Raw genomic sequence first — 27106 nt, forward strand, 5'->3', positions numbered from 1 at the left:
AAAATGGGGCCTCTGTCTCTTTAAGAAGGTTTGCCCTTTTTGAAGCTCCGCCTTCAGGAAGTCATTACAACATGGCTCCTCTATTAACCCTTTGAGTAATTTTATGAGCGTTTCAATAAGAAGTAACTCGTATGATGAGCTCAGGAGATGCTCAGTTGCAGCAGGAGGTTCTCTGCATTTGATGAAAACCTCTTGAAATTAAACATCTTTTCACCTTGAAGTACCGATAAACCTGATTTGATTAGTAAAATAGTATTTTAGCACAACTGTAGTCACTGTGAAAGACCACATGAAAACTACTGGTGGGCCGGATTTGGCCCGCGGGCCTCGAGTTTGTCCTGGCATTCACAAACAGAAAAAAAGGGCAACATTCAAGGTTTGCAGAATTTATTACGATTCCACTAGAATAAAGAAAAAGCAATATGTACAAGTCTACAGTTCCTATTTAAAACACTTTGGGTCAAGTTTTCAGGTACCAGTCTGGGCTCTGCGCCGCGGCTCGTCACAGCCACCTGGGTTCCCTTTGTGATCCAAACCGTGTGGGTTTCCATCCATTAGAGACGCGCTGACAGGCAGGACTTGGTTTAAGACTCTGACATGTTGCAGAAGCAGTTAACACTGAATATCCTCTGGAAGGTGAAGTGCGAAAAGAGCGAGCTCCTGCTGCCGCAGATATAAATTAGAGCTATAATTATTATACATGTGCTTGAAAGGTGAGAGCAGCACCATCTGACGACGACGTAATTCAACACTGGAGATGTTTGTCGCTTGCTCTGGTTTACTGGTCTGTGGCGGTCGGGTTCACTTACTGTCAACGTTTAAAAAAAAAAGTTCTGGAGAGGACTGAGGCTTGGAGCAGCTCTAAGTCCAGACCTTTCAAATTAAGAGCATTAAAATGTACGAACAGTTCCTGATCTGGTTGTGTTTGACTTCTACTGTAACCCTGATCCATTTTTATTATTTTCCCTCCTGGCCAGGTCCGGCTTGGCCTCCAACGACTGAACGGAGTCCTAACAGTGCTAGTGCAACGAGTTCATGAAGCTGTCCAGGTTGTACTCCGAGTCGTACTGCTGCTGGTCCCACAGCTCCCCGAGGCCGTCCAACACGGACTTTATGGACGCCTTCCCTGAGGTCGATGACGACTGCTCTCCTTTGTCACTTTTGTCGTCCTGAAATCATCAAGAAACAAAACCAAAAGGATGAATTAGTCCAAATATCGAGACAATGAGAGACACAAACTGGGGAAAGAAACCGTCTTGGATTTGCAAACAGTTTCTGTAGCGTTAATCTGAAGGTGAAAGTCTGAACAGTTAATGTCCAGAATATGCGGGATCTGCAGAAACGTGTCAAAAGTCTTACTTAATAGTCTTGTGGAACAAATCAACTCGATTTTTTCAGCTGTTGATGTTACGCATGGCTGTAATAAACAAAGTAGAGGACTATACATCTCAGAAAAATTGAGTCATCTTTTCCAAACTAGAGGGTCAGGCTAAACAATTTTGATCTTTGTGCCTCTGGTAAGGCACAGACCACCACCAGTGGATGGCAGTGTTCTAGTATTCCCATCCCAGTCTGGAGCGGCCGGCTGCTCCAGGCTGACAGCCCTCCCCTCTGCGCCGGAGGTTTGGACCGTGATGTGCTACGTCAGGTCAGAATTAATTCAGCAAATGTGTTTCTATCTCCAGTCACCTTGTCCAGAGTGAAGAGGTTGAGCAGCTGGTCTGTGCCCATACTGTGCAGGCTGGTGTTCTCCTGGTTGATGACGGTGTTGGCGATGCTCATCTTGAATTTCTGCAGACCCATGATCTTCTCCTCCAGCGTGCCTCGCGTAATCAGCCGGTAAACGTTCACCACCCGTTTCTGCACAACACAGACGACAGGATGCAGAAGGTGAGCCTTAGAGGTGACCCTTCATGTTTCATGCCCAGGACAGGTCAATGGGCAAAACAAAACTTGTTCTTTACATTTTTTGCACAAAAATCAATTTTAGATAAGATTTTAGCTGTTTAAGGGCATCTTGTCACTTTAAATCCAAATAAGCTGCTGCTGGCCATGCCTCCTGACACTCGCATGTAAAAATGTTTGCAAACATATGAAACTATACAACCGTAAAAAGCAGAAGTGGAGCCTCCTGCACAACCAACAAGACTTCAGCAGGAGCACTTGTCTTGTCCAGCAGCCATTGTGCAGCTGGACAAGTATGTTCCAGTATTTTTGGTCAGCTGGTAAAACCAGCTGACCAAAAATACTGGAGCTTAGCTTTGTTGCTCAGCAACATTAACTTATTGTTAAAAAACAGTTAGGTGCTTTTTTAAAAAGCCTAGGAGGTTTTTAGAAGCAGCAGAAACCGAAATGGAAGTACAAACGTCACGTCTCTCCCCTTCCTGATTTTCCACGAGAGGTCATAAAGCGTCCCGCAGCAGTACCTGTCCTATTCTATGGGCGCGGTCCATGGCCTGCAGGTCCCTCATGGGGTTCCAGTCATGCTCCACAAACACCACAGTGTCTGCGCCGGTGAGGTTCAAACCCAGACCACCGACATGGGTGGTGAGCAGCAGCACATCGATGGAGGGATCGTTGTTAAACCTGAGGAACAGAAAAGATGATGACGATGATCAGCCTCAGTTATAAACCAATCAACAAACTGAGGATTTGTTCTTCTACCTCAGGCGGGTCAAACTCATTTCATATTTTGGGTTACATTGAGATCTTGCATCTTCTTAAAGGGCCGGTTGCACCAGAATATATTGATAAAGCTCATTAACAATGCTTTTGCATTCGATAAATAAGTATTGAACACCTTTTCACACTGATCAATCCCTCCAGGAGTTTGCGATTGTTTTTGTGATCAAATACACATTTAGAAATATTTACATTTCTGTATTTTGTTAAGCTTTATTTTTTTGTTACTAGCCACATCGATCACAGACTGCAACTTAAAAGTAAGAAATACTGCCACCTGCAGGTGTGAGTTAGAATCAATTAAACATGATGTTTGACAATTGTTATGGAAAATTTACAATACAAGAAAATGTGTTGATTTTGTTTGGATTTTTGCAGAATTTTGAAAAACTGACTGATAAAAGAGCCTCATGTTTGACGCAGGTGGCGTACCTGGAGACGATAGAGTGGCGCAGGCCGGCCGGCACGCTGCCGTCCAGCCGCAGGTAGGTGACAGAGGGCAGTTTGGGCTTCAGCAGGTCGTGCTCCACGATGTCCAGCATGCTCTTCAGCTGACAGAAGATGAGAACACGATGCTGCGCCACCACCGCCTCCGTCCCGCCTTCCGCTCCTCCGCTGCCGCCAAGACCGCAATCCAGCAGCAGCTGGAGAGCGAGAGCACGTCAGAACCGCACCAACGTAAAAAAATAGAAAAACACGTAACGGTGCCTCAGCACTCTACCTGCTTGAGAGCAGAGAGCTTCGGCGCGTGCTGAATGTCGCGCAGGTTGGAGTTCTGACACGCCAGCTGATCCGTGATGCGTTTGTACTCCGGATGCTGCGGCGTCAGAACCAGGTTTGGGTGGTTGCAGAGCTTCCGCAGGTACTGCAGCGCCTGAAGGACAGAAAGTCTGGTTACATCGCGGTCACAACAGAAAGCAACACAATGCAGCAGCCAACTCAAATCTGCAGCAGAAGGAAAATAATGGAGGTCGATTTGGACTTAAGAGTTTTACTGCAATATTTTGTGGTACGATAAACGTGACGATTATTGCTTAGTTTTTAGGTAACTGTAGTCACACAAACAAAAACATTGCATTTGTCACAGATTGAATGAAGTAGTAAATTTAACAATCCCGACAATACGGACAGTTTTGACATTTTGAACATTAACTGGAATTTATTGTAATGACAATAAATCAAAATTCTTTTGACAATAAATTAAGATAAATTATAAATACGATTAATTCCCAAATTTAAAGAAAAATTACAATTTTTGTCAAGTAATGTTCTGAAAAGCATGAAAAACTTTGCAAGAATAAGAATGGACAGGATCAGTCAAAGAGCGTCTGACGTTGCAAGACTTGAAAGTTAAAGTTCAAAGTGTTAATTAAATTTAAATCTGCACTTCAACTAGACCATTATCACATACAAAAACGCTTCAAAGGTCAAGTCTATGTTCGGTTTGGTGAACTGCTACTCCAATGTTTCCTTTGCCTACATCCCCCAGAATGCCGTGCGGCTCTGGATCAGACTCCAGTGAAATGATCAAATTCTATAACGATAAACAAACTGAAGTTTGCGTAAAAAAGTCTCGGTACCTGGAAGACGTGACCCGTAGCCTTCAGCTTGGGCTTCTCCTCTTCCTCACTGGAGGCTGCAGAGATGCTGTCCTCCACGCTGGCTTTGGCGCGAGACTTTGCAAAGTCTTCGTAAAGCTGAACCTGAGAGAACATTCGGGGTTTTAACAGATCAGAGAGAACAAAAAATAAAAACTGACATTTTGCATGTTAAGAATTTTGAAGGCAACAGGATGAAGAACATCAGAGAAAACGACTGAAAACAAATCCAGGTGAAGAAATGTTAGTCTGTTGACAGCCAGACGTCTGAATGCAAACTTCAATACTGACTCCTGCAAAAAAGGAAGGAACAAAGGAAGGAAAGAAGGACAGAAGGAAAGACGCAAGGAAGGCAAGAGCCCTCGTACCTGGAGAGGGCTCAGAGTGCAGTAATAGTCCTGGATTATTTTAGGAGGAAGGTCTTGGAGCACGTCCTCCTTCATCCTCCTCAGAAGGAACGGCAGAACCTGCCGATGAAGAGCCTCCATGGCGAGGACGCCTGGCGGGAGGAGACGTGCATCAGCAGTTTAAAACGGAGAAAATAAAGTTCACTTTTAATCTGAAGAGACAAATTTAAGAGTTTCTCATCAACGTTCATGATGACGTTTCACCATTTCTAAATTAAACAATCATTTATAAACAAATTCAGTTTCTAAAGAATAAAACAGAAGGAAGGAAGGCAAGAAAATGAGGGAGGGAAGGAAGCAAACAAGGAAGAAATGGAAGAAAGAAATCAAGGAAGGAAGGAAAGCAAAGAAACAAGGGAAGGAAAAAAATGAAAGAAAGAATGAAGGAAAGAAAGCAAGCAGTAAGGGAGGGAGCGAGGAAAGAAGGGCATAAGGAAAGAAGGAAGGAGGGAAGGAAGGAAATCAAGAAGAAAGGACAGGAATCCGAAGGGAAGGAAAAAAGGAAAGAAGGAAGGCCGGCATCCTGGTAGGTTCAGACAACGTTTCCCGTTCTCCTCTCCAATCCTTCAGTCAATTATTATTCCAGGCTGAGTTGGACCGTTGCATTCTGGGAACACGACTTACCAGCTTCCTGTTCTCTGGATGAGCTCTTGGCGTCGCGGCTGGCCAGGATGGGTTTCCCGTAGCGAGCGGCGAACTGGCGTTCCGTTCCCAGGAAGCCAGGCATCAGGAAGTCGAAGAGCGACCAGAGCTCCAGGACGTTGTTCTGCAGAGGAAGCGGAGTGTTTCAGTGGATCCACCAGGGGGAGCCGATGCTTCCTCTGAGGACTCACCTGGATGGGCGTTCCCGACAGGATGACCCTGAAGTTAGCCGCTAGCTGCTTGATGGCTTTGGACAGTTTGGTTTTCCCATTCTTGATCACATGACCCTCATCCAGGATGCAGTAATTAAATTTTATATTTCTGTTAAAAAATAAAAAACAGACATTTTGCTATAATGGGATGATTCTAAGCCAGAGGTTTCCAAAATGCAGCTCAGGGCCATTTGTGTCCCTTAGACTGTTTTCTGCAGCCAAAGCTGCAGTTAAAAAAATGATAAAAAAGTTAGACGCAGCTGGAGACTATTAGTTTTTAATCAGGGTAAAAATTTACATCATTTTCTTACACCAGAAACGTAAAGTACAACACAAAGTATTTATCCTTTTATAACCAAGTTTAAACCAAACTTAACTTTTCCTGAAAAGCCAACTTTGGTAGAAATCATCTTTTATTTTTTCTTAAACTTGACTAAATCTAACATTTTGATAGAAAGTTACCCAAATCTTATCACTGAAATTTATTCAATCAAACCCAACAGAAATAGAAAACTACAAGCATTTCTTTTTAATACACCAAACATGCTAAGTTAAAGTAGAAGCAGTAAATTTATGCAAAAAACCAAAAAACAAATGAAGAGTAATCTCAGACATTTTCTAGAAAAAAGAACATTTCTGAGCTCCAAAAACAAAATGATGAAATTTTGACCATGTATCCAAAACATCTTTCTGAAATACAAATGTTTTTCTAGAAAATATCTGAGTTTTTGGAGGAAATATACTCCTTTTATCCCTTTAAGGTTTTTGCTCTACAATAAATATCAGACTACTTTTTTGCTTGATTTTAGTTGGGGTTTTTTTAGCCTGCGATTACCTTTGAATCTACAATTTTGGCAAAAAGTTTGGACACCCCTGCTCTACGTAAAGAACAGATTCAGAGGATCCTCACCTAAAAAAGTCGATGTCGTTCCGCACAACATCATAAGAAGCGACTACCAGGTTGTGTTTTTTCACTTGATGCTGCAACCTGAAACGCAAAGCCTCAGTTAGTCATCCAAGTATTGGCTTTATGGAAAAAAAGGAAACGCTTTCCTTGCTTGTTCAGTCCTGCAGGGTAAGTCTGAGTCATGCTCGCGCGGCGAGATGACTGATGCTCACCGCATTCGCTCCGTGGGAGGCCCGGTGTAGTGCAGCGGGTTGAGGAACTCTCTGGAGCAGAACTTGGCCACTTCGTCCACCCAGTGGCCCGTTAATGTGGGCGGACACACCACCAGCGAGGGCAGGGGGCTGCAGTCTGCTGCCTTGGTCTTTGCATATTCTTGAGCCCTGAAAAGCTCAAAGTTAGCATCAAAGCTTCAAGAACAGACAGAAGAAGCATTTTTCATAAATGAGATCTCACTGAATGAAGTTACATTTCAGATTTTTATAGAAATTCGGGACTTTATTAATACTATTTTTGTTTTCTTTGCAACAAAACCTTTGTTCAAAGCAAGTTACTTTGTTTTTATCATGCAACGTCGTTAAACTTTGCTGTTCTTGATTAAATAAACCTGAACTGAGCACCTGAGGTACTGATCTCCTGCCAGGATGCAGATGGACTGCAGCGTCTTCCCCAGGCCCATATCGTCACAGAGGATCCCGTGCAGCTTGTATTTATTCAAGAATGCCAGCCAATTCACGCCGTCCTGCAGGACACAGCAGCATGTTTGTGTTAACATCATAGAGACGGAATCTCCAAACAAACTGTAAAAATCAGGTCACAAAGTAACATAGAACTCATTCAGTTGCTATTCAACTTCTATTTTTAAATAAAACATGAATTCAGTAAAAAAAAAAAAAAAAAAAAAAAAACACACAAGATTCAATATATAATATCCACAAATACTCAGGGAAAGTTTAGTGGAAGGTAAAACTGTAGTAGAGTAAGAAAATTATGCTTTTTTCTACTTTTATGATGCTCCATACATTTCATCAACAACAGGATAACTGAAGTGATTTTTTTCTGTGTCCACACTCATCCAGCTGGACATGCCAACAGTGCTGGAGGCGAACAACAAAGCTGATTCTGAAAAATTACATTTGTAGTTTAAGCTCCTCAACTCTCGGTCTGGGTTCTTTCTTATCCAGGTGAGCAAGAAATCACTTTCTTCCCGTTTCTAGTTTTTATTTTATAACTTTATTCATTTCAAATTAATTAATTTTTCATCTGCTGCCCAGACGGCTGACAAACGGCTCACCTGCTGATACTTCCTGAGCTCGGCTTTAATCGGCACAGGGATCTTATAGTTCTCCAACTTCCTGCCGTCCAGCAGCTGCTCCAGAAACTGGCGCTCTCTCGCTTTCTGCTGGATTAAGTCGGCCGACATGGCCGGCGGGTCTGGTATTCCTGCCTGCGATTGGATGAATTAATTTGATAGTTTTCAGTCCTTTTACCAACAATAAAGATTTAAATTGATAAAACGGGAGAACGTACCTCTAAAGGCAGCAGGCGGATTAACGTAGCGAAGCACTGAGTGGCCATAAAACGAATACTGTCGCTGGGGTCGCTCATGCGGCCCAGAACAGGAACAACCAGCAGCACGATGTAGGGAACGATGTCGACATCCAGCTGCTCCATCACACCTGGAGAGCGTTGGTTAAGGGAACAAACACGCAGAAAAACAAACGTCAACGCTGTGATTAAATGTTGGAGATCTGAGGGTGGGACACAGTTCATATGAAAACAGCAGCTCTGGGAAGGTTTTCTGACATCCTGCAGAGAAATTCAAGCAGAAACTTTCCACAAACTCACAAGTTCAATAGATGCAAGAATTGTGCAGATGATATCAAAGAAGAGGTTAACATGTAAATCGCTGTGTTAAGATGTTTTTGATTGAAATAGCTTTTTAGTACATGTGATCCCTTAATGCTGCACGTTCAAAGAATGACCGTTTGCAGTTCTTTATAATCCATAAAATGTTTAGAAAATGTGCTGAGCATAATAATTTGGAACAAGGCATTTTGAGTCTCTTACTTTTGGAAAGAAAAATACAGTTCTCATGGGGAGCTATGAGAAGTAAAATTTGATTTGTACTTTAATAGTTCATGACTTGAAAATTATACTGATCATCATTTGCATTGATCATTTAAGAAAATCTGAGAAAATATCACTTGCATAATAATTTGGAATATGATAAAGAGGTAATTTTCAAGTAATATAAATGAATATAAATAAACATTTAACACAGGAAGACATTTTAAATATCCCCCCCAAAAAATCAAATCTGGTATAAGAAAGGTTATATTTGCTGTGAGGTTGTTGTAAATGTGGTTATTGAATAAACTTTGACTTCATTTCAGTGAAGGATACAAGCCAGCGCCTCGATGGCGCCCTCCTGTTTTGTGCAGTCGTCGATAGCAGCTAACCAGTGGAGCACAGACTCCAGGAAACTGTTCATGGTCTCCAGTGTGGCTATCTTACTGAGCACGCCCACACAGCGCGCGGCCATGTGCCGCACCGCTGTGTACGGGTGCTGCAGGCATGTAAACAAATGAGGTAGGTGTTCCAGTAACTAGGAGGAATAAGAGAGGAGAGGTGAAAGGTTGGAGATATTTGGGTCAAAAACAGAAGCATGTAACTGGAACTGCAGGAAAGTTCTGACTAAAGCCTGTTCTCACTCTAACCGGTTAATGTCTGGTTCTGGTCTTGTCGTCTCCATTAGTAGGGTGTTCCCCTTCCTGGGGGATATGTAAAATCTCTCGGCGTATTTGTGCGCTGCAGGCTGCCCTGTTGTAATGTAAATCCACAGGCCGAATCAACGAATTCAGTCTGTTTCCCCGTGGTCGGCACGCTTCTGCTAACCTGCTAATAGCAGAGCTAATTTCTTATTTGGTGCTTTTTCTAACTTTCAAAACATTCAGTGCACTAAGCTTCCACTAAATAAAGTTTTTGTGACTTTTTTGCTAATTTTCCGTTGAGTGAAATCTGACATCCGAGTTAAAGTTTCGGACATGAATTGTGAATTCTTGATGTGGTTATGGTTTATATTCGTGCTCTTATTTTGAATGGGGAAAAAACTTTATGCAGCAGCTTCAATTCCTCTCCTCACACTCTTAGTAGAAAAAGCATTTTTGTCTGGTTTCTAGTGCAAATATCTTAGTAAACTTGAATTAAAACTATTTAAATGCAACTTATCAGCAAAATATAGGAGCTTGTTTTAAGTAAATGATTCCTTAATATTGGAAAAAAAAAGAATTAATCTATTAGCAGATTATTTCACTAAAAACATAAGGAAATTGTCTTGTTATAAGTTAATTTATCTGTCAATGGAACTGGAACTTCTTCACCAATATTAAGAAATCATTTACCGAAAGAAAATCGGTTAAAGCGCAGAAGGGGCTTGGTAGCATCACAAAGGACACTACAGGAGAGATCATGAACCATCAGTCTTACCAAAGGTCGAAGTTCAGCCGCCATGGCTCCAGCCATGACTTCCAAAACTTGCAGAGAGTTGACCAATTCCTGAGCTGCCGCATCGCCTCTGTCCAGCTGGGCCTGCCTGTCTAAATCACAAACAGGACATTCAGGTTCAGGAGAACAAATACTGAAACACTCCGGAGAGTTTAAAACTGGACAAAACAAAACTGACTCAAATTCCTGTTATGACTTTGAGTCCTGAAGGCCTAAAATCTGGAACTTGCATAATTATGAAATTACCAACATATTACTTGTGTATAAGTTTAATGCAATAACTACACTGACAGTCAAACTGCCTGCGTACCGATGCAGAGGTTCTCCTTGGCGACCGCCTTCAGGGGTCCCACCGTGTTTTCCCAGAGGTACGGCAGACTCCGGTTGAGGTCTGCACCAAAGTGCCTAGCAATGGTCGTTAGGGCAAACTCCGCTCCCCGTCTTTGAACAAGAAACTGCTTCTTGCTCTTTAAAAAGAAGAAAAAAAACCCCAGTTCACAGAGAATCTGCTGCTGATGCGTGTGAGAAAAGCTGCGTCCGTCTTTACCTCATCGTTATCGGAGCTTATCATGCTGCCAGGAGGAAGCTCTGTCACCGGGGCTTTCGGCGCCTTCGGTGTCGGACCCCTTTTGCTTGTAATTGCGAACGCGGCCCGTTGGTGGCGGTACAGAGTGATGATCCCCTGGGTTTTGTTGACTATGTGATGCATGCCATCTCTTTCCAGCCCACCTCCTTAGATAGTGAGACAGAAATGCTGCACATGAGACAGTTAATCTCTGATAATCTCCCAGTTAACTCAAAATAACCAATCAACGCATCTTTCACATGACGGAAAAAATCTTTTGGCTGTTTTGGAAAAGAGCAGATAGAGTGTAGCAGGGAGTAAAATTAATCTGAGGGGAATGCTTTGAATAGACGGCAAATTGCGAAAATAACTGGCAAGATATTGAAAGTTCCAGTTATGACAAAATGGACAAATACAATTACTCACAGAACGTTTGAAGAACTTTGTACAATTGAAATAAGCAAAAATACCCAATTGGAGATTTTAAATTATGACTCAAAGGGCTAAACTGTTTTAACAAATATGTAAAAAACATGTTGTTTATAAAAGTTCTTTACTTGAGCTTTAATGTCCAAACCTTTAGCCTGTTCTTGCGCTGTGGGAACGGGACAAACGGACGAGGGCGTGGCCGAGGGGTCCATGCACGCCGAAGCGCAGAGGTTTTTGATGATCTTTGGGTTGGGGCACGGTGAGCGGACGGCGCACTGCCGCAGCAGGTTGGCTATGAACGAAGCGGCGTAACTCTGGATCAGGGTGTTCTCCTCCTTCTTGACCGTCTCCATGAGCGGCCGCACCAGAGGGTTGAGCTTGTCGGGAAGCACTTCCAGGTTGATGGCGGCGCAGGCGGTGAACATGTGGACGCGCAGGTGCAGCTGCTGCCATTCCGTGTTGGTCTCCATCACCGTAGACTGGGCTTGCTGTCGTTTGCTCTCCAGCGCCAGCCACTGCTTGGACTTCACGTTCAGACCTGCCGTCGTCTCTGTGAAGATGGTGGTAACCTAGGCAACGAGAAAGAAGAAGTTTTATTTTAACAGACAAACTGGATTAATATTGCATTTTCTGCCCACAAAAACACATGCAGTGCATGGGTTACACCATTATCACAGCTAACTTAGCTGCTTGGCTAATTTATTTGGCTAGCACCTTCATACATGGTAAATTTAAGAGTTTCGCAGGAAAATTGGTTTAAAAACCCCAAACATCAAAAAGAAAAAGAATAATTTGCATAAAAACTTAACAGAAATAGCTACAGCAGTGTCACAGCGTTAACTTGTAGCTTTAGCATAACTAGCATGTGGCATCTTTTGCCATTTCCATGCCTCAGACAAACTTACTGGGAGTAAGGCTTTTGTTTTCAACTTGTCAGCTAAAGAGACAAGAGGTTAAAAACATTTATTTTAAGCTGATGATAAAAATAAAGCTTTTTTCTGTCTCGTCTCGCCGTGTTAGAGCTTCGACTTTACAGCAGCAGCTCATTGGAGAACGAGCTGCTGCGATTATACTGTCACTTTGACAACCCTTCTAAACCTTGTGGTTTTTTTCTACATTGAGCAAAAGAAAATTCATACACACATAATGATATGTTTAAACACTGACTTTAATCTGAAGTTGTTTAATCAGTACATTTGAAAAGAGGAATATGTTAAATAAAAAATGGAGCCTTGAGGAACCCCACACATGATCTTTATTTTGCCCCAACATGTAATCACAAAAATAACTCCAATCTGGAGAAATCTGAACTAATTTGAACAAAACCAGACAAACTTTTGCTACTTCTGTTTTCAGGGCTTGTGGAAAATTACCAGAGTGAAGAGAAGAATTACACATCTGGAATATTTCAGACACAAAACAGAAAAAGCTTAATGATTTTACAATGATTAACTGAATGTTTTCCAACTCCTGATGAACTGTGTAATTTGGTTAAGGAATATCTCTCAGGTTGTTCTTTTCTGGATAATGGAGATGTTAAATGTAGGTTTACCAGTTCGTTGGCTTGGTCTATGGTGAAAACGCTGCTGTTGAGGCGATCTTGAAGGTCTATCTGAACTTCAGCAAGCAACGAAATGAGCTGCTTGCATTCATTCTGCATGCGCGTGAAAGGAATCGCGATCTCGTCGTAGTACAGCTGCTCGGTCAGGACAGCCAGAAGCCGCGGCTGCACCATGGACGACACCATCTGGCAATCCTGAGAAGATTCAGACACAGTTTGAGGCTGCGGTCAAATCTAACTGGTTCCAGTCAATCGAGTCCAACCAATAAAGTTTATTTGTATAGCACATTTCAGCCACAAGGTGCTTTACATCATAAAAATATAAAGTTTAAGAACATGCACTCAACTGAAGGATTACATTTTGTCAATTGCCGTCATCAAAATGTTGATTAATGTTTTATTTATTATGGTTCAAAAGCAACTCTGAACAGGTGGGTTTTTAATCTAGATTTAAAGGAACTTGGTGTTTTGGCTGTTTTCAGCTTTCTGGAAGTTTGTTCACTGCAAAAACAATCTGACAGAGTATTTTAATAATAATAATAATATTAATAATAAAAATAATAGTAATTTCTTAATATTGATAGAAAAAGTATTTATTCCAATGGCAGATCATTTAATTTATAACAAGACATTTTTCACGTTAGACGTAAATTTATCTTCCAATGAAACAGGAACTTTTAAGGAACTATTTACTTAAAACAAGCCTCTGTTTATTGCTGAAAAGTTACTTCATTTGTCTTATTTAAAGTGTATCAAGACATTTGAACTAAAAACCAGACTAAAAATACTTGGTAAGACTTGGTGTTTTTAGCAGTGATCCAGATTTGTGGTGCATAGAAACTAAATGCTAAGGTTGTTACAACAGCAGCAGACCTTTAACCTGACCAGTGATTTATAAACTAACAGTATTTTAAAGTGTGTTCGGAGGAAGGACTTAAGAACTGGCATGATGTGCTCTATGTTACTGGTTTTAGTCAGAATGCCAGTAGCAGCGTTCTGAATCGGCTCTGAAATGCTGGACATTTACCTTCTGCTGTGCAGCCCACTCACAGAGAACCAGAGCCACGGCTATCCGTTGCAAGGCTGATTTGGAGTTGAGATGGAAGAGCAACAGCTGGCCCAAAGACTCGGCTGGCCGGATCTCCTGGGATGCGGAGTTGAGCTGAGGGTCACAGATGCACCTACACAGAGCTCCCAGCAACCTGACATAGAACAAATAAATAACTCTCAGAAGAAATAGTCAAAAGTCAATCTGACGATTCAAATAAAGCTTTTAAAACGTACCTGGCGGCCATAAGCCTGGCACGGACCACCACGTAATCCCTCGTCAACGGATCGTCTGCTACAGTCTCAGCCCCGGCTATGTACTGCTGGACCGTTTCCTTCACTTGATTGTTTCCTAGCCGAGCCTTTGCTCCAGTCTTATCCTGAAGTATGAATATATATACACAACTTTAAATAAAAAATACATCAGGAAGTGGACACAAATGTTGAGTCTGAACTTTCAGAAGCATACACTTATGATTTAAAAAAAGATCAGTATTTTCAAAGTTTACTGAATGTTCAAATTTACAATATTATGCAGTAATGAAATAAATAAACTTTTGAAGGAGGGGGTACAGTTATGATACCCTTTATAATTCATCAGTAAATCTTCAGTCTACTTTCAGATTCTTGATTAATGCAACATATTCTTTTATAGGTGAGAATAGTAGAAAGATTGAAGTTATGTTGAATTACTCCATATACACACAAAAACTAATTATAAATGAAAAAATAGATGTATACACACACACTTCAATGAACATTACAAAAATTGATGTTTTCAGACCAGCTGGAATAATTTTAACGCTTCTTTAAACCGGTAGCTCCTTGGTTTGAATACACAGACCACATTTCCTATTGAATTCAAGTAATTTGTTTGTCACCTAGCAACCACTGACGTTTATTGCTGCACCTTCAGGTCAAACATATTAACTTTAGCACCAATAAATAAATCAAACTGTGTCTCTCCCAAATATCCAATACAAGAAATTAATCATGTCTGCCCACAGCTATGTGTAGGAGATGGATGGAAGGAGAGCTGTGCAGATAAAAGAAAAACAGAAAAGCGCGTTACCTTGGAGCGGGCCTTCACCTCCAGCAGCATGTTCAGGTCTATGGGAATGTGAGAGGCTTGCATCATCAGGCAGAGCCAGGCGCCCATCCAAGGACAGCTGGCTGCGACCACGAACTGCTGGGGGACCTGAGACAGCAGCTCCATCCACACCTGCACAGAGGGGAAATATGGATACTTCCAGAACCAAACCTTTATGCTCCAAGATCAATTCTCAAATTCAAGTATCAGTACTTTCATTATTTAGTGCCGCGTTCACACCGAACGCGTTTCGCTTCAAGTAGGAAGCTTGTGCAGTTTGAAATCAATCTAGATGCGCTTTGGGGCGAGCCGTTGTTTTCTGTTTCCTGTCTTGTACAATGGCAGATGAAACTGAGAGTAGCACCAAAATATTAAGTAGTGATCAAAACAGAGTGGTCAGATGTCTTTGCTGAACATTTTGTGTTCAGTTTCTACTAACAAACAATGACGGCAATAACAGCACGACACGCGTTGGAGCTTCTTACCCTTTTCTCCTCTCCTGGTTAATTTGAACAACAGCAGATGAAATATTGAGATCATCTAGGTTTTATTAACTGAAATCAATAGAATGTTGTTGGGCGATTGTTTGAATTTACCAGATAATTCAGAGATGTTGTGAGGTTTACAGGTAAATTAAGAGTTTTTGCACAAAGTATTGGATGAGTATCGCCGATTCAATTTTGATCAGTTTGATCAGTTTTGGATTGCACATCATTGCACATGCTAAACAAATACGTTTCTTTTCTAAAAAGAACATCTTTAGATTTTACAACTGACCTTCTGAATGAGCTCCAGTATTTCGTCGTTGCTCTCCAGGATACAAGACTGGAAGATGTGCCGCAACATATCTTGTAAAATGGGATTTATCCAAACCGCACAACTCTGAAGGGAAAGAAAAAGAGAACAGAATGCAAAAATTAGCAATAACTTATCAAATCACTGTACTTTAACTCCAGTGTGCTGTCTTACATTTACATCTCTGGTTCTGATTAGGACAATATTCAGAATAATTAAGAAATTATTCTACCAATTAACTGATTAATTGGTAAAATAGTAGGTTAATTCGATAAAAAATATTTTTTTAAAGTTTGGGAATTTTTTTATTTAACCATGTAAGCTGTTCTTATACATTGACATACACAAGCAATTTATTAACATATTTCTTTAAAGAAATAAAAAATTTTATTGCCTAAAATGCAGCAACATATCATTAATTCAATGTGTGCTTAAGTCATTTGTAGCAAAGAAATCACCTGCAGCTAAACAAAAAAATAATATTTCAGTAGGTCTGGGTAGAAAATATTTACAGATGATTTTTTTAAAAATCTTAAATGCAAACGTTAAATATTTTCTTATAGTTTTGGCCTAATTACTGCTCTGGTATGTTTTCACTTTAGCAAATGGCTTTCTTTAGTCTTCATGTTCCAGTTAATGATTAATCAATTCATTACGATTAATCCAATTAATCATTTCAGTTCTGGTTCTGATAATTAGTGGATAAAGTTACCTCATCAGCTTTAGACAGCAGTGTGAAAAGCGTTTCCAGCGCAGCCCTTCTTACGGATGATATGGTGTGTCTTAAAAAAGGCCAAACTCGAGGAACCAGGACAGTCAGTGACTGCTCCATGCTGCAGCAAAAACAGAAAAAAATAAGACCATTTTAAATAAACTATGCAGGAAGGGATGAACTGCCATCACAAGCCAATATTCAGCTGTATTTGCGATGCCAATATGAGAACCTGACCTGCATTGCCGAACGTGAGGAAAGGTCAGCAGCAAAGACAGCAGCGTCATGATGCTGTTGGTGGAAGCGGTGAGGTCGTCCAGGTCCAGGAGTGCGTCCCATAGTGTGTTTACAATAAAAGGAACCTGCGCGACAGCAGCGTTGCATCAAAACCAGCAGAACAAACATCACAAAGATTAATGCTACCAATGCCTTCAGCTCAAGACCCCATTGGGACAAATGGCTGCAGGTGAAGTGCAGCTTTATTCAGACGACGCTCATTCTGAGCTAGGATGATGATGTCACTTTATGGCTCAGACGTGCTTCTCCATCACTGTTAGCCTTTCTACCATGAAGTAGGTCTTATTGATAAATTGTCTGGGATGAAAATGTCTTAAATGAGAAAAAAAGTTTATCTTTATTTTTTCCTAATCTGGATAAGAGGGATCTAGTTTGCTTGGAGGGACATCAGGACTGATCTGATCTCAAATTGGAGATATTGATTCAGCACGTTGGATTGTTTTGGTGGAAAGCAAAACATAAAGGGGAATATAAATCTCAGACGCCTGCCAAGGCAAACCAGAAAGTCCATCAGATGTCAGAGACTTCTTTTTGTTTTGTTTTCCTCTCAGTTAAAAATAGTCCAAAAGCCATTGCTTCTTCCTTGTCAGACATGTTTGTTTACTCTGAACCCATGTTTGATCCTGAGAGGTTTTATGAGATTTCCAGTCTGACATTTGAATATTGGCCCGGTGTTTTGTCTTTGCCGTGTGGCTCATCAATGCAAACTGTACGGTCAAACTTGTTATATATACGATTTGCTTTGAAAATCAACAACCTTAAAATCTTGCAATGTGAACGAGGCATTATGTTTACATTAAAGCTGAGTTTTTTTAACACTCCTATTCTTAAACAGGAACTTGTACCTGCGTCACTTTGACAATTTATTTCTTCATGTACTTTTACATTCGTGTCAAACTTCCTGCGACAACATCCCTATTTTTGGTCAAAAAGAGATCTTTGGACTTCCCGGCTAAATGTTAAATCTTGGTTTAGTTTTTTTGGTTGGGTCTATTTTTAGTGCAGATGTTTAATACATCTATCTGTTTTGGTAAAACCTCAAACATTCCTCACTTTTGGACAGAAAGCGTAAAAACCTGATTTTAGAGAATAAACCACAGACGCAACAGTTGTGCAAGAGCTGTTAATCGCTTTCAGGCATCACTACTGGAAAAGATTGTGCGCAGTGCAACAGAAATGGTGCAATTCTGCATTTGCAATTATAACCCAACAGCTCTAAATTAACTGCTTTACAGCTAAAAGGATGTCTGCTCAAATTTATAAGCATACCGAGCTAAATACAGAAGTTAGAGACTGAATATGTAAAATTGAAGGGCTTAAGATTTCATCACATCTGTAGTTTGCACCCAGGAATATGGTGTGAATATCTTTTCAATGCTCAGATGATTCCGAAATTTAGAAATCAATCAAATTTTTACACACTTGTAAAGAACAAGAGGATGCAGTCTGCAGAGGATGAGGTGATTTGTTTTTTTCTCTGCTTGCACAACAGCAGACAAGAGGACTACCTTGTTGGGCAGAAGCTGGACCAACCCTTCCACCACTGGGATGAGAGCAGCAGCAGCCACCGCCCTGACATCATCATCCAGGTCCTGCAGACCTTCGGTTATTGCAGGCAGGACCCGGGGAAGCAGGACGGAAATCAGGTCCTGTAAACACGAGATTTTAAAAATGTATGAAAACAGAATGTTCTAGTAGATTCACATGTTATGCACATGCAAAGGATTTACAGAAAATAAAAACAACTTTGGTACCTGTCGGACTGCCAAGGCATATTTGATCCCCAACAGGCCTCCATGCCGGACCTCCCATTGGTCCTCCTTCAGCAGCTTCAGCAGGACGTCCACCGTCATGGCAACGCTGTTTTCACTCATGTGAAGAAGAGCGACGCCGAGCGTCTGGGCACACGTCTCTCTGACAGGAGCCACCACCTGCCCAAACACACCAAAACAAACCAACATGACGCGCTGCATGTCAGCAGGTGTGCACTGCAAAAACACAACATCTTACCAAGACATGTCAATTTATTTTCTAGAGAAAATGAATTAATAAACCTGAAACAAGACATAAAAGCTCCATTTAAGTAAATAATTCCCTAATATTTATTTTAAAAAATTCATTTCTACTGACAGAATTTATAACAAGACATTAGATTTTTCTGTTATAAGTAGAAAAATCTACTGAAGGAACAAGTAGTTTGTTTTTTTGTCAATATTAAGGAATTATAAACTTAAAATGCAATCCTATATTTTGCTGAAAAATTACTGTTTCAAACGGACTAAAATATTTACGCTATGCCCGTCATAATAATAACTTTTGCTGGACAACAAATTGTCCCAGACGTTATTGTGACAAACAACAATATTTGATTTTAAGAACTGTAACGGTAACGGCAAAATGAAAATGCAAGAACACGTTTTCATTTATCCAATGAACATTTAACACTGGAACAGAAAGACATTTTAAATATCCCAAATAAACAAAATAACATAAATTGAATTATAAAGTCTCTGTACACAAAACTGTCCTTCCAAAAAGGCATCGATTAAATGTAATGAACCAGACTGAAGACTTTATCATCCGGTTTTTGGAAGAAAGAAAAAGAAAAGAGAAAAACAATAAATCATGCAAATGGTAATTATTGAGCTCGTTTTAGTTGCTCATGATCATAACAATGCGTCTCATTTGCACTATAAACTAGATCAAAACTAATGCTTATTGTTTTTGCAGAGCATAAATGCTGTACAAAACTTGAAAATATTACCTCATCAGATACAAAGTCCCCAAAGCGGTCCAAAGCAAACACACAGAGGAGACGAATGACCAGATCCTCGATCCACTCCTGATGCTGTCGCAACATCTGATAAAAACAAAAATCACTAATATTGTAACTATTTTCTGTTTGGGAGGGAGAAAATAAAAAAAAGCTTTGTGTTTGATTAAAACTCACCTGTTCTGCAGTGCTTCCAACCAGTTTCCCACCACCAGTACCATGAGACTTCAGGATTTCTCTGAGGCCGGTGCCCGCACCATGACGAACCTGACAACCACATAAAACGACTTCTTATTTTAAAGTCGCATTTAAAAAAGATTGAAGATTTAAAAATGTCCGCGGTGATAAAAAGGTTGGGCACCACTGAACTAAACTACTCTGACGAAAAACTTTACAATGCAGGTTTTGCATGAAGGTGAAAAACTTTGATTTTGCTCTCATCTGATGTTTTCATATTGCTTATACTCTCCAAAAGGTTACAGATAATTGGTTCTATTTCAATTGGAGTAAAGGAAACTAAATGTAAATGCACAAACAAATGAGAAAACCGCATCACTTTCCTTCCATTTGACCATTTTTACCAACATAACATATTGAAGTTCAGAAACTGTAACTTTCTAGATGTTAAAACTTTTTCAGGGGAATCGGAAAGCATCTCACCTCCCAGGATGGGTTGAAGAGGTCGTTACAAAGCTCTTCACAGAAGCTCTCCAACGGCCACTCGTGTGACTGAAAAGACAGTATTTAAACATCACATTTAAAGTAAAGAATTAGGATTCATAAACATGTTTATTTATAATTTCATACCTCCTCTAAAAGACCAGAGTTGTCTGGAACGTTGCCAATTAAAACCTTATGCTCTGTTGCAGGCTGGTCGATTACGACGTTGGTTGTTTTCCTCCGTTTCTCCTCAGGTTCACCTTCTAAGCTGTCATTGCTAACATTGAATAAAATAGTACAGACACTTAACACAAGCTCAACACAAGGATCAACAGAACAGAAGCATGAATGGGCGACTAACTCCACCTCTTCTCATTAGGATCCACGTCTCTGGATTTTTGTTTTGCCACGAGTTTAGCCAATCTTTTGGCTTTGTTCTTCTGACGGCTGCTCATGCCGGGCCGGAACTCCGAGTCGATCAATTCAGCAGCTTGAATAGTCTGAAGAAAAAACAAAACAAAAAAGTTTGGGATGTTAGAGTATAAGGAGGAAACGAACAAATGAATTCTTTGCCAATGATTTTATGGGTGATTTAATGTTTATGTTGCTCTACTAAAAAACAAAAAAATGCTGGAAATTATCAAGTTTAAAAGAGTTACAGAAGACACCTGCTTTTTTCTCTTAAATGTAACTCCAAATTGTTCACTGAAAACTTTTTATGGGTTTTTTGTAAAGAAAATCAAAAAGTATTTGAAAGAAAATGCAGCTGGAGAAGCTACTTGCCATACTATTGGCTGGCAGAGATGAGGAAAACTGTGGATTCATCTTCAAATGAGGAGCTAAGATGATTTCCACTGTGCACATTAATGCATATTATGGTCTATCTGATGTTTGAATTACTAAATTGGACACATTTAAGCGAGAGTTGTGGTCCCCAACTTCTGTGGACACAGGAGGTCTTTTATATTTTCATCATGTGTGACAAAATAAATAATGAGTAAATATAGAAACAGCTGGTAAAGATTAGCTTTGAAAATATGCAAATTAGCACCACATAACATTAGAAAAAATGCCTTGTGATGGCAAAAAGATTATATGCACTCAAAAAATATTTAAGAGTGAGTGTACTTCAAATAGGAAAAGTCTCCCACAAACTAGAGCTGCCACACAAAGAAATAATATATCTCAACCTTACGGAGCAGCTTGCAGTGAACATTTTGCAGACCATTTCCAGTGTCAGGTATTCCTGGTTTGCATATCAGCATATCATAGTTGGCTGGTTGGATGGAAACCAAATGCCCTCAATGCTCATGTAGAAGATATTGTGTAAAAAAAAAATATGAAGCTAAGTTTCTGGAGAAATTTGAGTCAATTATAATCATTACCGTTACTGCAATTTTCAGCGATGGTCTCACGACGGTTTTCAGCATCAGCATCTGGTTTACATTCAACGTCTATGTGGAGGCGCGGCACATTTTGAGGGTCTAGCGCTGTGTGATTTGAAGCGTTTCGAGCGTCAACAAATCAGAAACAATATGCTATGTGGCATAGCGGTGCCTTTTCCAACGGGATCTCAGAAAAACAAATAAACAAAAATAATCTATGGAGGATAAACTAATTGTCGCCATTTCCTCTCGTCATTCTATGTGAAAGTCCCAAATAGGTCAAATGATGTACATTTGACCCAAACACTGACCACGTGGTTGCGGGAGCTGCAGCCAGCTGCAGCTCTGAATCCTTGGGCTTTAAAGCCGCTGGGATGGCAGGAATAGTCCAGGTCCTCATCGTTGAACAGCTCGTCTGTGTCCATTCCTATAGCAGCTCCCATATCCAGACCCAGCTTCTTCTGGAGCAACTTCCTCTGACGAGCCAGACGCTCCTTAGGATCCATCTCACCTGGCAGATTTTAAAAGAAACAATGCGACTGTTGGTGTGTGAACAGCAGGTCATTCAGAAGAAACACCATGGATACAGTTAATGTCTACCTGAAGGTTTTCTATGGGAAATATGATCCAAAGGAAATGGCAGATGACTGAACAAAATTAAACTCTTCTCTCCTTTTTTACCTTTAAACTTTTCCCCCCAACTTTATCAGGTTTCAGAGCATCTTTATCATTATTATTATTCCATTTACTTAAAGTTTAAATTTAACATATTGACAAAAGCTTTGAAGGAAAATCAATAGTTTGAAGAATAAATATATAAATACACATTTAAACTAAGCCTGTCACAATATGCAATTAATCAATTAATCACAAGATAAAAATGTGCTTGATCATTCCCATTGTGATTATTAATATTCTTTGATTTTAATTTTGTTTAGAGACATCATAATTATTTTTATGGTTGCGGTTGACTGTTTTTATTTTTGGTGGTTGTGTTTTATTTCAAATATCTTGAAATATCTTCCAGTGTTGTGTGCAAAGTTTTAGAGACAGAAGAAGGTTAACTTGAATTTTTATGCCATTATCAATATATTGCTTGAAAATTATCAAAAAATTTAAATTTTATTGTTTATTGCAATCATTTCTGGAACAATTCATCATCTTACAAAATTAGTTATTGTGACAGGAACACAAAACTTTTTAGGCAAATATAAAAATGATCAATTGTTTTATTATAAATCATAGTCTTTGTATTATTGCAGCGCTGCTGAACCATAGCAAAGTTGTGATGCTCCACTTGACGATAAATCTGAGTTTCAAACAACTGAGTGACACCGTCAAACATAGTTGGCTGGTTGGATGGAAACCAAATGCCCTCATTAAAATGACGCATTAAAAAAATAAATGAAAAAAAAATGAAATGACCAGCAGACAAGAAGACCTAAAGTAAAATGTCCTGCATGAGATAAGGTCAGCTTTTCCTATTCAAATCACATTCAAATGCAGCAGAGTGGCCTGGTTGGCCACTGACGGATAATATGATCATTTTCTCTACAGAAGTGGCGTCACATTTCAGAAAACAAACCTTTAAAATTAAGATTAAAAAAGAAAAACTGAACAGGTGTGGTTTTAGGAAAGGAAAATCAAGTTTCATGTGTGGTTTCCAGAGTGACACCACACATGAAACTCTGAACAGTTACCAACATGTCTGTACAAACCAGTTTTGTCTTCCTGCAGCTCAAACTCGGCTCCTGCAGATCCGAGCAGCGATGCGCCATGCCTGAGCAGGCGGGAGATGTCAAAATGGTAAAAATTCAACCGGTCACAGGACGAGTCCTCCGGAGACAGGTCTTCACGGGACTCTGGAGGAAAGCAAAGAGTCCAGAAACCACTTCATTTTCTCCCCAACTGCTTCATAAACAGCTGGAAATGTTTAGATCAACGCTTTGGAAATGACAAATGGTTTGGCATCTTTGTTACAACTCATGTTGTGGAACTCATTTTCATTTTGAGCCAAATCAAAAATCTGAATGTTCTTAAAGGGCCGGTTGTACCAGAATGTATTGATGAAGCCACTAAACTGTTAAAATATCAATAAATCGCTGTTTGTTTCAGCATTCGCTAAGCGCTTTTATTAAATAATATAATTGAATATCTTTTCACACTGGTCAATCCATCTGGGATTTTGTGATTATTTTTGTGTTTTTTGCAATCAAAATCACAGATTTTGTGGTGCTGATTTATAAATATTTGTAAGGAATTTTTACAATATTTGCACTAATGAGTGATGTTCAATGCAACTTTTTATTCATTGCCGTATCAATCACGGACTATGACTTGAGTGAGGTTGAGGTTGCAGTTACTTGGACCCAATGTTTTAGCCAATTTTGAGAGAAATTTGCAGTAAAAAAAGAAAAAAAACAAAACAGTTAAAATTTTTGCAGATTTGTAAAAAAAACTGGAGGGACTTATTGATGTAATTTGGAGTCCAGACGGCCACCAATTAAATTTGTGTTCAACAAACTGGCTAAAGTGCTGCACCACCATTTTCCAACTACACCATTGGTTGCTGTGATGTATGCATTAACTTTGTGTATGAAAATCAAATAGTGTTATTCTGAATCATATGGCTGAATTCTTACCTTCCTTTGGCTTTGGAGCCGGGTTCCACTCAGGAATATTTTTCACAATGGCCTCCACGGCTTGGCCGGCTGCAATTCGAGTGTCCCAGCTGGGACTCCGTAGATAGGTAAGCACCTTGGGACGAGAATTTAAATTAATTTAGTACCAACATAAAGAGCATGTATGGTGTCTTACTAAGGTTTCTTACCACACATTTATTTATTTATTCATTTTTTAAATTTTTTCTTCTTCAAAAAATAACAGATTCAAATCTATTATGTTGAGATTTTAGCTTGTTAGCCAACATATTCACAACAATAGCAATAAGAAGCAGTTACTAAAGTGGTGTATAATTATGAAATGGAATCAAAATTACAAACTGGTCATTTAAAAAAAAAATAAAAAAGTGTGGCGTTTGTTTTCTGCCAGCTTTTATCCTGAGACCACAAAATAAAATTTTGTGCAACAAATTGCCTCTAGAAATGACCTAATCAGTAAGTGAGTGTAATTTAATCTCTGGATACATCCGGTTGTTCTTCAGCGACTTTAGTGGTTTGTTTGAGAACATTAGTGAACAAACAGCATCATCAAGACCGGTTAACACAGCAGACAGCTTAAGGCTAAAGCTGTGAAGCAGCTTAAAGCAGAATTAGGTTATAAAACAAAATATAACATTGAAAAGCTCACGCTATCACCTAAAGATGGACATACTGGACAAATAAAACCCTACCAAGACACATCCAGTGTGTGTTTTCTGTTTTGACAAACAGGAATGTGATATTTTTAAATTGCATATAAGCTAAAAATATTCATTTTGTAATTCTGCCTTCTTTTTTTTTGCCAGAAAGCCTTTAAAAATATGTTACAGAAAATGCTATTGAGTATTTTTCTTATTATCAAACATGGTTAAAATGCAGAAAATTGAGAAACTATTGCAAAATTTGAAATAATGATTACAGATGCACTAAATCCAAGTGGCCTGAGCTTTAGCTGTTGATGGGCAACAATTTTAAGGTCTACATCTGCAAACCTGACACTTTCTCCATTTTTATTTTTGTCTTTTCATTTTTTAGCAACATACTTTTTTGCCCCCCTTCCAATTCGACTATCCTCTCCTTTGTGTTGGTCTATTCCTAAAACTCTTAGTGCAGTTTGTGGTTGCAGCATGACAAAAATATGAAGTATGAGTAGGACTTGAGTCCAAGTCCTACTCATACTTTCACAGGGAACTGTAATTACATCAGCCAAAGAGAGATGATGGTAAAAACTCTAATCTTCTCAGGAGGATTGCACAATTTAGAAAAACACATTCTGTACTCATCAGATTACCAGTTTATCTACATATAAATTTGTTTTTAGAAACAATGTTAGAACAACAACAACAAAAATAGCAAATCCTCACCTTTGACAGGAGGTTGTTGAGTTCATGTGGGTGAAGTTTCACCACTTCTCCAAGTTGCTGGGCTGCTGCTTTCCTGGTTACTGGTGTGGTTCCAGTGTCAAGCAAGATAAACAAACGGTCAAGTCTAGGAGAAGTTAGCAAGATAAGAATCCAGATCAATAAACTGTTAAAGGCTGCAAACATGCATGATGCCATCAGCAAGTTTGTGGTCTCACTGATGCTTCCCTGGCGATTATCACTTCCTAAAACAGTTTTATTTTTCTGTTGCAGGTTAGCAAAATTAAGCTGTTATCCTTTTCTCATCCCATTTCTATTTGCTGCACAGTTTTGATGCAAGTAAATTGTGTTTACTTAAAATGAAGATGATTAGAATGCATTACATCAACCAAAAGTATATAGATATTAATGCTAGAGGAAAACTATAAAACAAATCAAAGGCCAGAAATATTTTGAAATCGCAAAGTTAAATTTAAGATATACAAATAAAATGAGAAACAAGTGATCCATGCTACAGTTTCCATTGAAACTGTATTTATTTCTTAACTCTGTTGTAAAATTAATTTAGTCTTTACTCTAAAAATTGAATGGAGGAAGACTTTTACATTTGAAGGCAGAAAATCCCCAAATTCTACAGTAATAAACATGAACTTTTAGCTGAATAAGACATTTATTGTAGCTCTAAACCAGCACATCAAGATCAATCTAAGGAAGGCTGATTTATGAAATACTCTACAGAAAGTATCTAATTTTAAGTAACAAGATGTATCAAAAGTTATAACACTTTTCTGATATAGGTTGACATGCTATGGTTTTGGAAATGCTAGCACACAAACTACTTCAAATGCACAGCAGCAACAAAGTAGATTTAAACAGGTCATAACAGCTTTAGTGCTCCACGGTGCACATATAGTTTCCTATTGGTAGGTACTTTTACTTCTGTCAAATGCAAAAGAAAACAATTGAAAAAAAAGAACTAAACAGAGAGATGAATACTTAAGCTAGAACAAGTTAGGCAACTGTAGCAAAAGGTCACCATTTAATGGGCTTAGATTAGTTTTTAATAGGTCGTATAACAACCCTTCGGTTACAAACGTGGGGATAAATTAATTAATGAGCGTGTGCTGCATTTGCAAATCCTATTAAATCACCCAACTTGACAATAACAGTTCATCTAATAATAAACAACATAAACCCAAGTCAGGATAGAAATCAAGTTCATATACGTTTGCCAGTAGTTGTGAACTTCAACAAAGTGATCAATTCGTTTGGAACCAAATTGAGGTAACAAGAGTCCCGGTTTGATCGGCCATCGCCACGCTATTCCGCTGCCAATTTAAAGCTAGCAAGCGTTAGCACACCAGCTAGCTAATTGTTAAGAAAACTCGGTCGAACAGCACAGAGGCGGTACAGAGACAACTTACCTTGATACAGCCATGATCATCTGTTACAGGAGCTTCAACTTCCCACATTCAGCATTGGTTGTATTCCTTCTTTTCTTTGAGGGTTCCAAAACGGTAGAGGATCGTGGGCGAAGTCATTAGCTAGTTAGCTGCTAGCTGCTAACTAAGGCCCTGCCGGGGCTGTGATCCTCAGCAGCCCAACGGTTCACGAAGACTCCGAGCTCTCACAACCATGTCTTCAAATCCGTCCCTGCAGTCCTTATACTATATTCTTCCACAAAATACAACCTAATGTCACCAAGATAAAGCTCAGTTTATCCTTCAGAACTCGTCGCGGATAAATATTTTAACCTAATAAGGATTAGAGAGTTATTTTGTTGCACACTGAGGGCGACCAAGAAGACTGTTTTTATATG

The 27106-nt window shown here is 39.6% G+C and overlaps 1 protein-coding gene across 1 annotated transcript; it reads right to left on the bottom strand.

The window, feature by feature from the left end:
* Nucleotides 1–370: 370 nt before the first annotated feature.
* Nucleotides 371–27106, bottom strand: btaf1 (BTAF1 RNA polymerase II, B-TFIID transcription factor-associated). The gene is made up of 38 exons (XM_055021697.1): nt 26712–27106; nt 25291–25414; nt 23909–24023; nt 22985–23128; nt 21578–21777; nt 20248–20381; nt 20029–20158; nt 19882–19950; nt 19399–19488; nt 19213–19308; nt 18203–18379; nt 17957–18097; nt 16389–16513; nt 16152–16272; nt 15422–15526; nt 14627–14776; nt 13792–13934; nt 13535–13709; nt 12499–12702; nt 11095–11515; nt 10500–10684; nt 10263–10419; nt 9935–10044; nt 8852–9053; nt 7976–8124; nt 7740–7892; nt 7066–7187; nt 6661–6828; nt 6452–6529; nt 5521–5650; nt 5312–5453; nt 4649–4779; nt 4263–4385; nt 3404–3556; nt 3115–3326; nt 2427–2586; nt 1690–1860; nt 371–1169 (listed from the first exon to the last, which is right to left on the bottom strand). Exons 1-38 carry the CDS (start codon nt 26729–26731, stop codon nt 1020–1022), a joined length of 5580 nt encoding a protein of 1859 aa, XP_054877672.1. The 5' UTR covers nt 26732–27106; the 3' UTR covers nt 371–1019.

Source organism: Poeciliopsis prolifica, unplaced genomic scaffold (genome assembly GCF_027474105.1).
Source record: "Poeciliopsis prolifica strain line A6 unplaced genomic scaffold, Auburn_PproV2 SCAFFOLD078, whole genome shotgun sequence".
Taxonomy (NCBI): Eukaryota; Metazoa; Chordata; class Actinopteri; order Cyprinodontiformes; family Poeciliidae; genus Poeciliopsis; species Poeciliopsis prolifica.

Coding starts and splice junctions, on each gene's coding strand:
- btaf1 (XM_055021697.1), bottom strand. CDS start 26,731: ATGATCATGGCTGTATCAAG. Junction 20,159..20,247: donor GTGGATCCTAATGAGAAGAG/GTGGAGTTAGTC, acceptor ATTCAATGTTAG/CAATGACAGCTTAGAAGGTG. Junction 7,893..7,975: donor TCCGCCTGCTGCCTTTAGAG/GTACGTTCTCCC, acceptor ATCCAATCGCAG/GCAGGAATACCAGACCCGCC.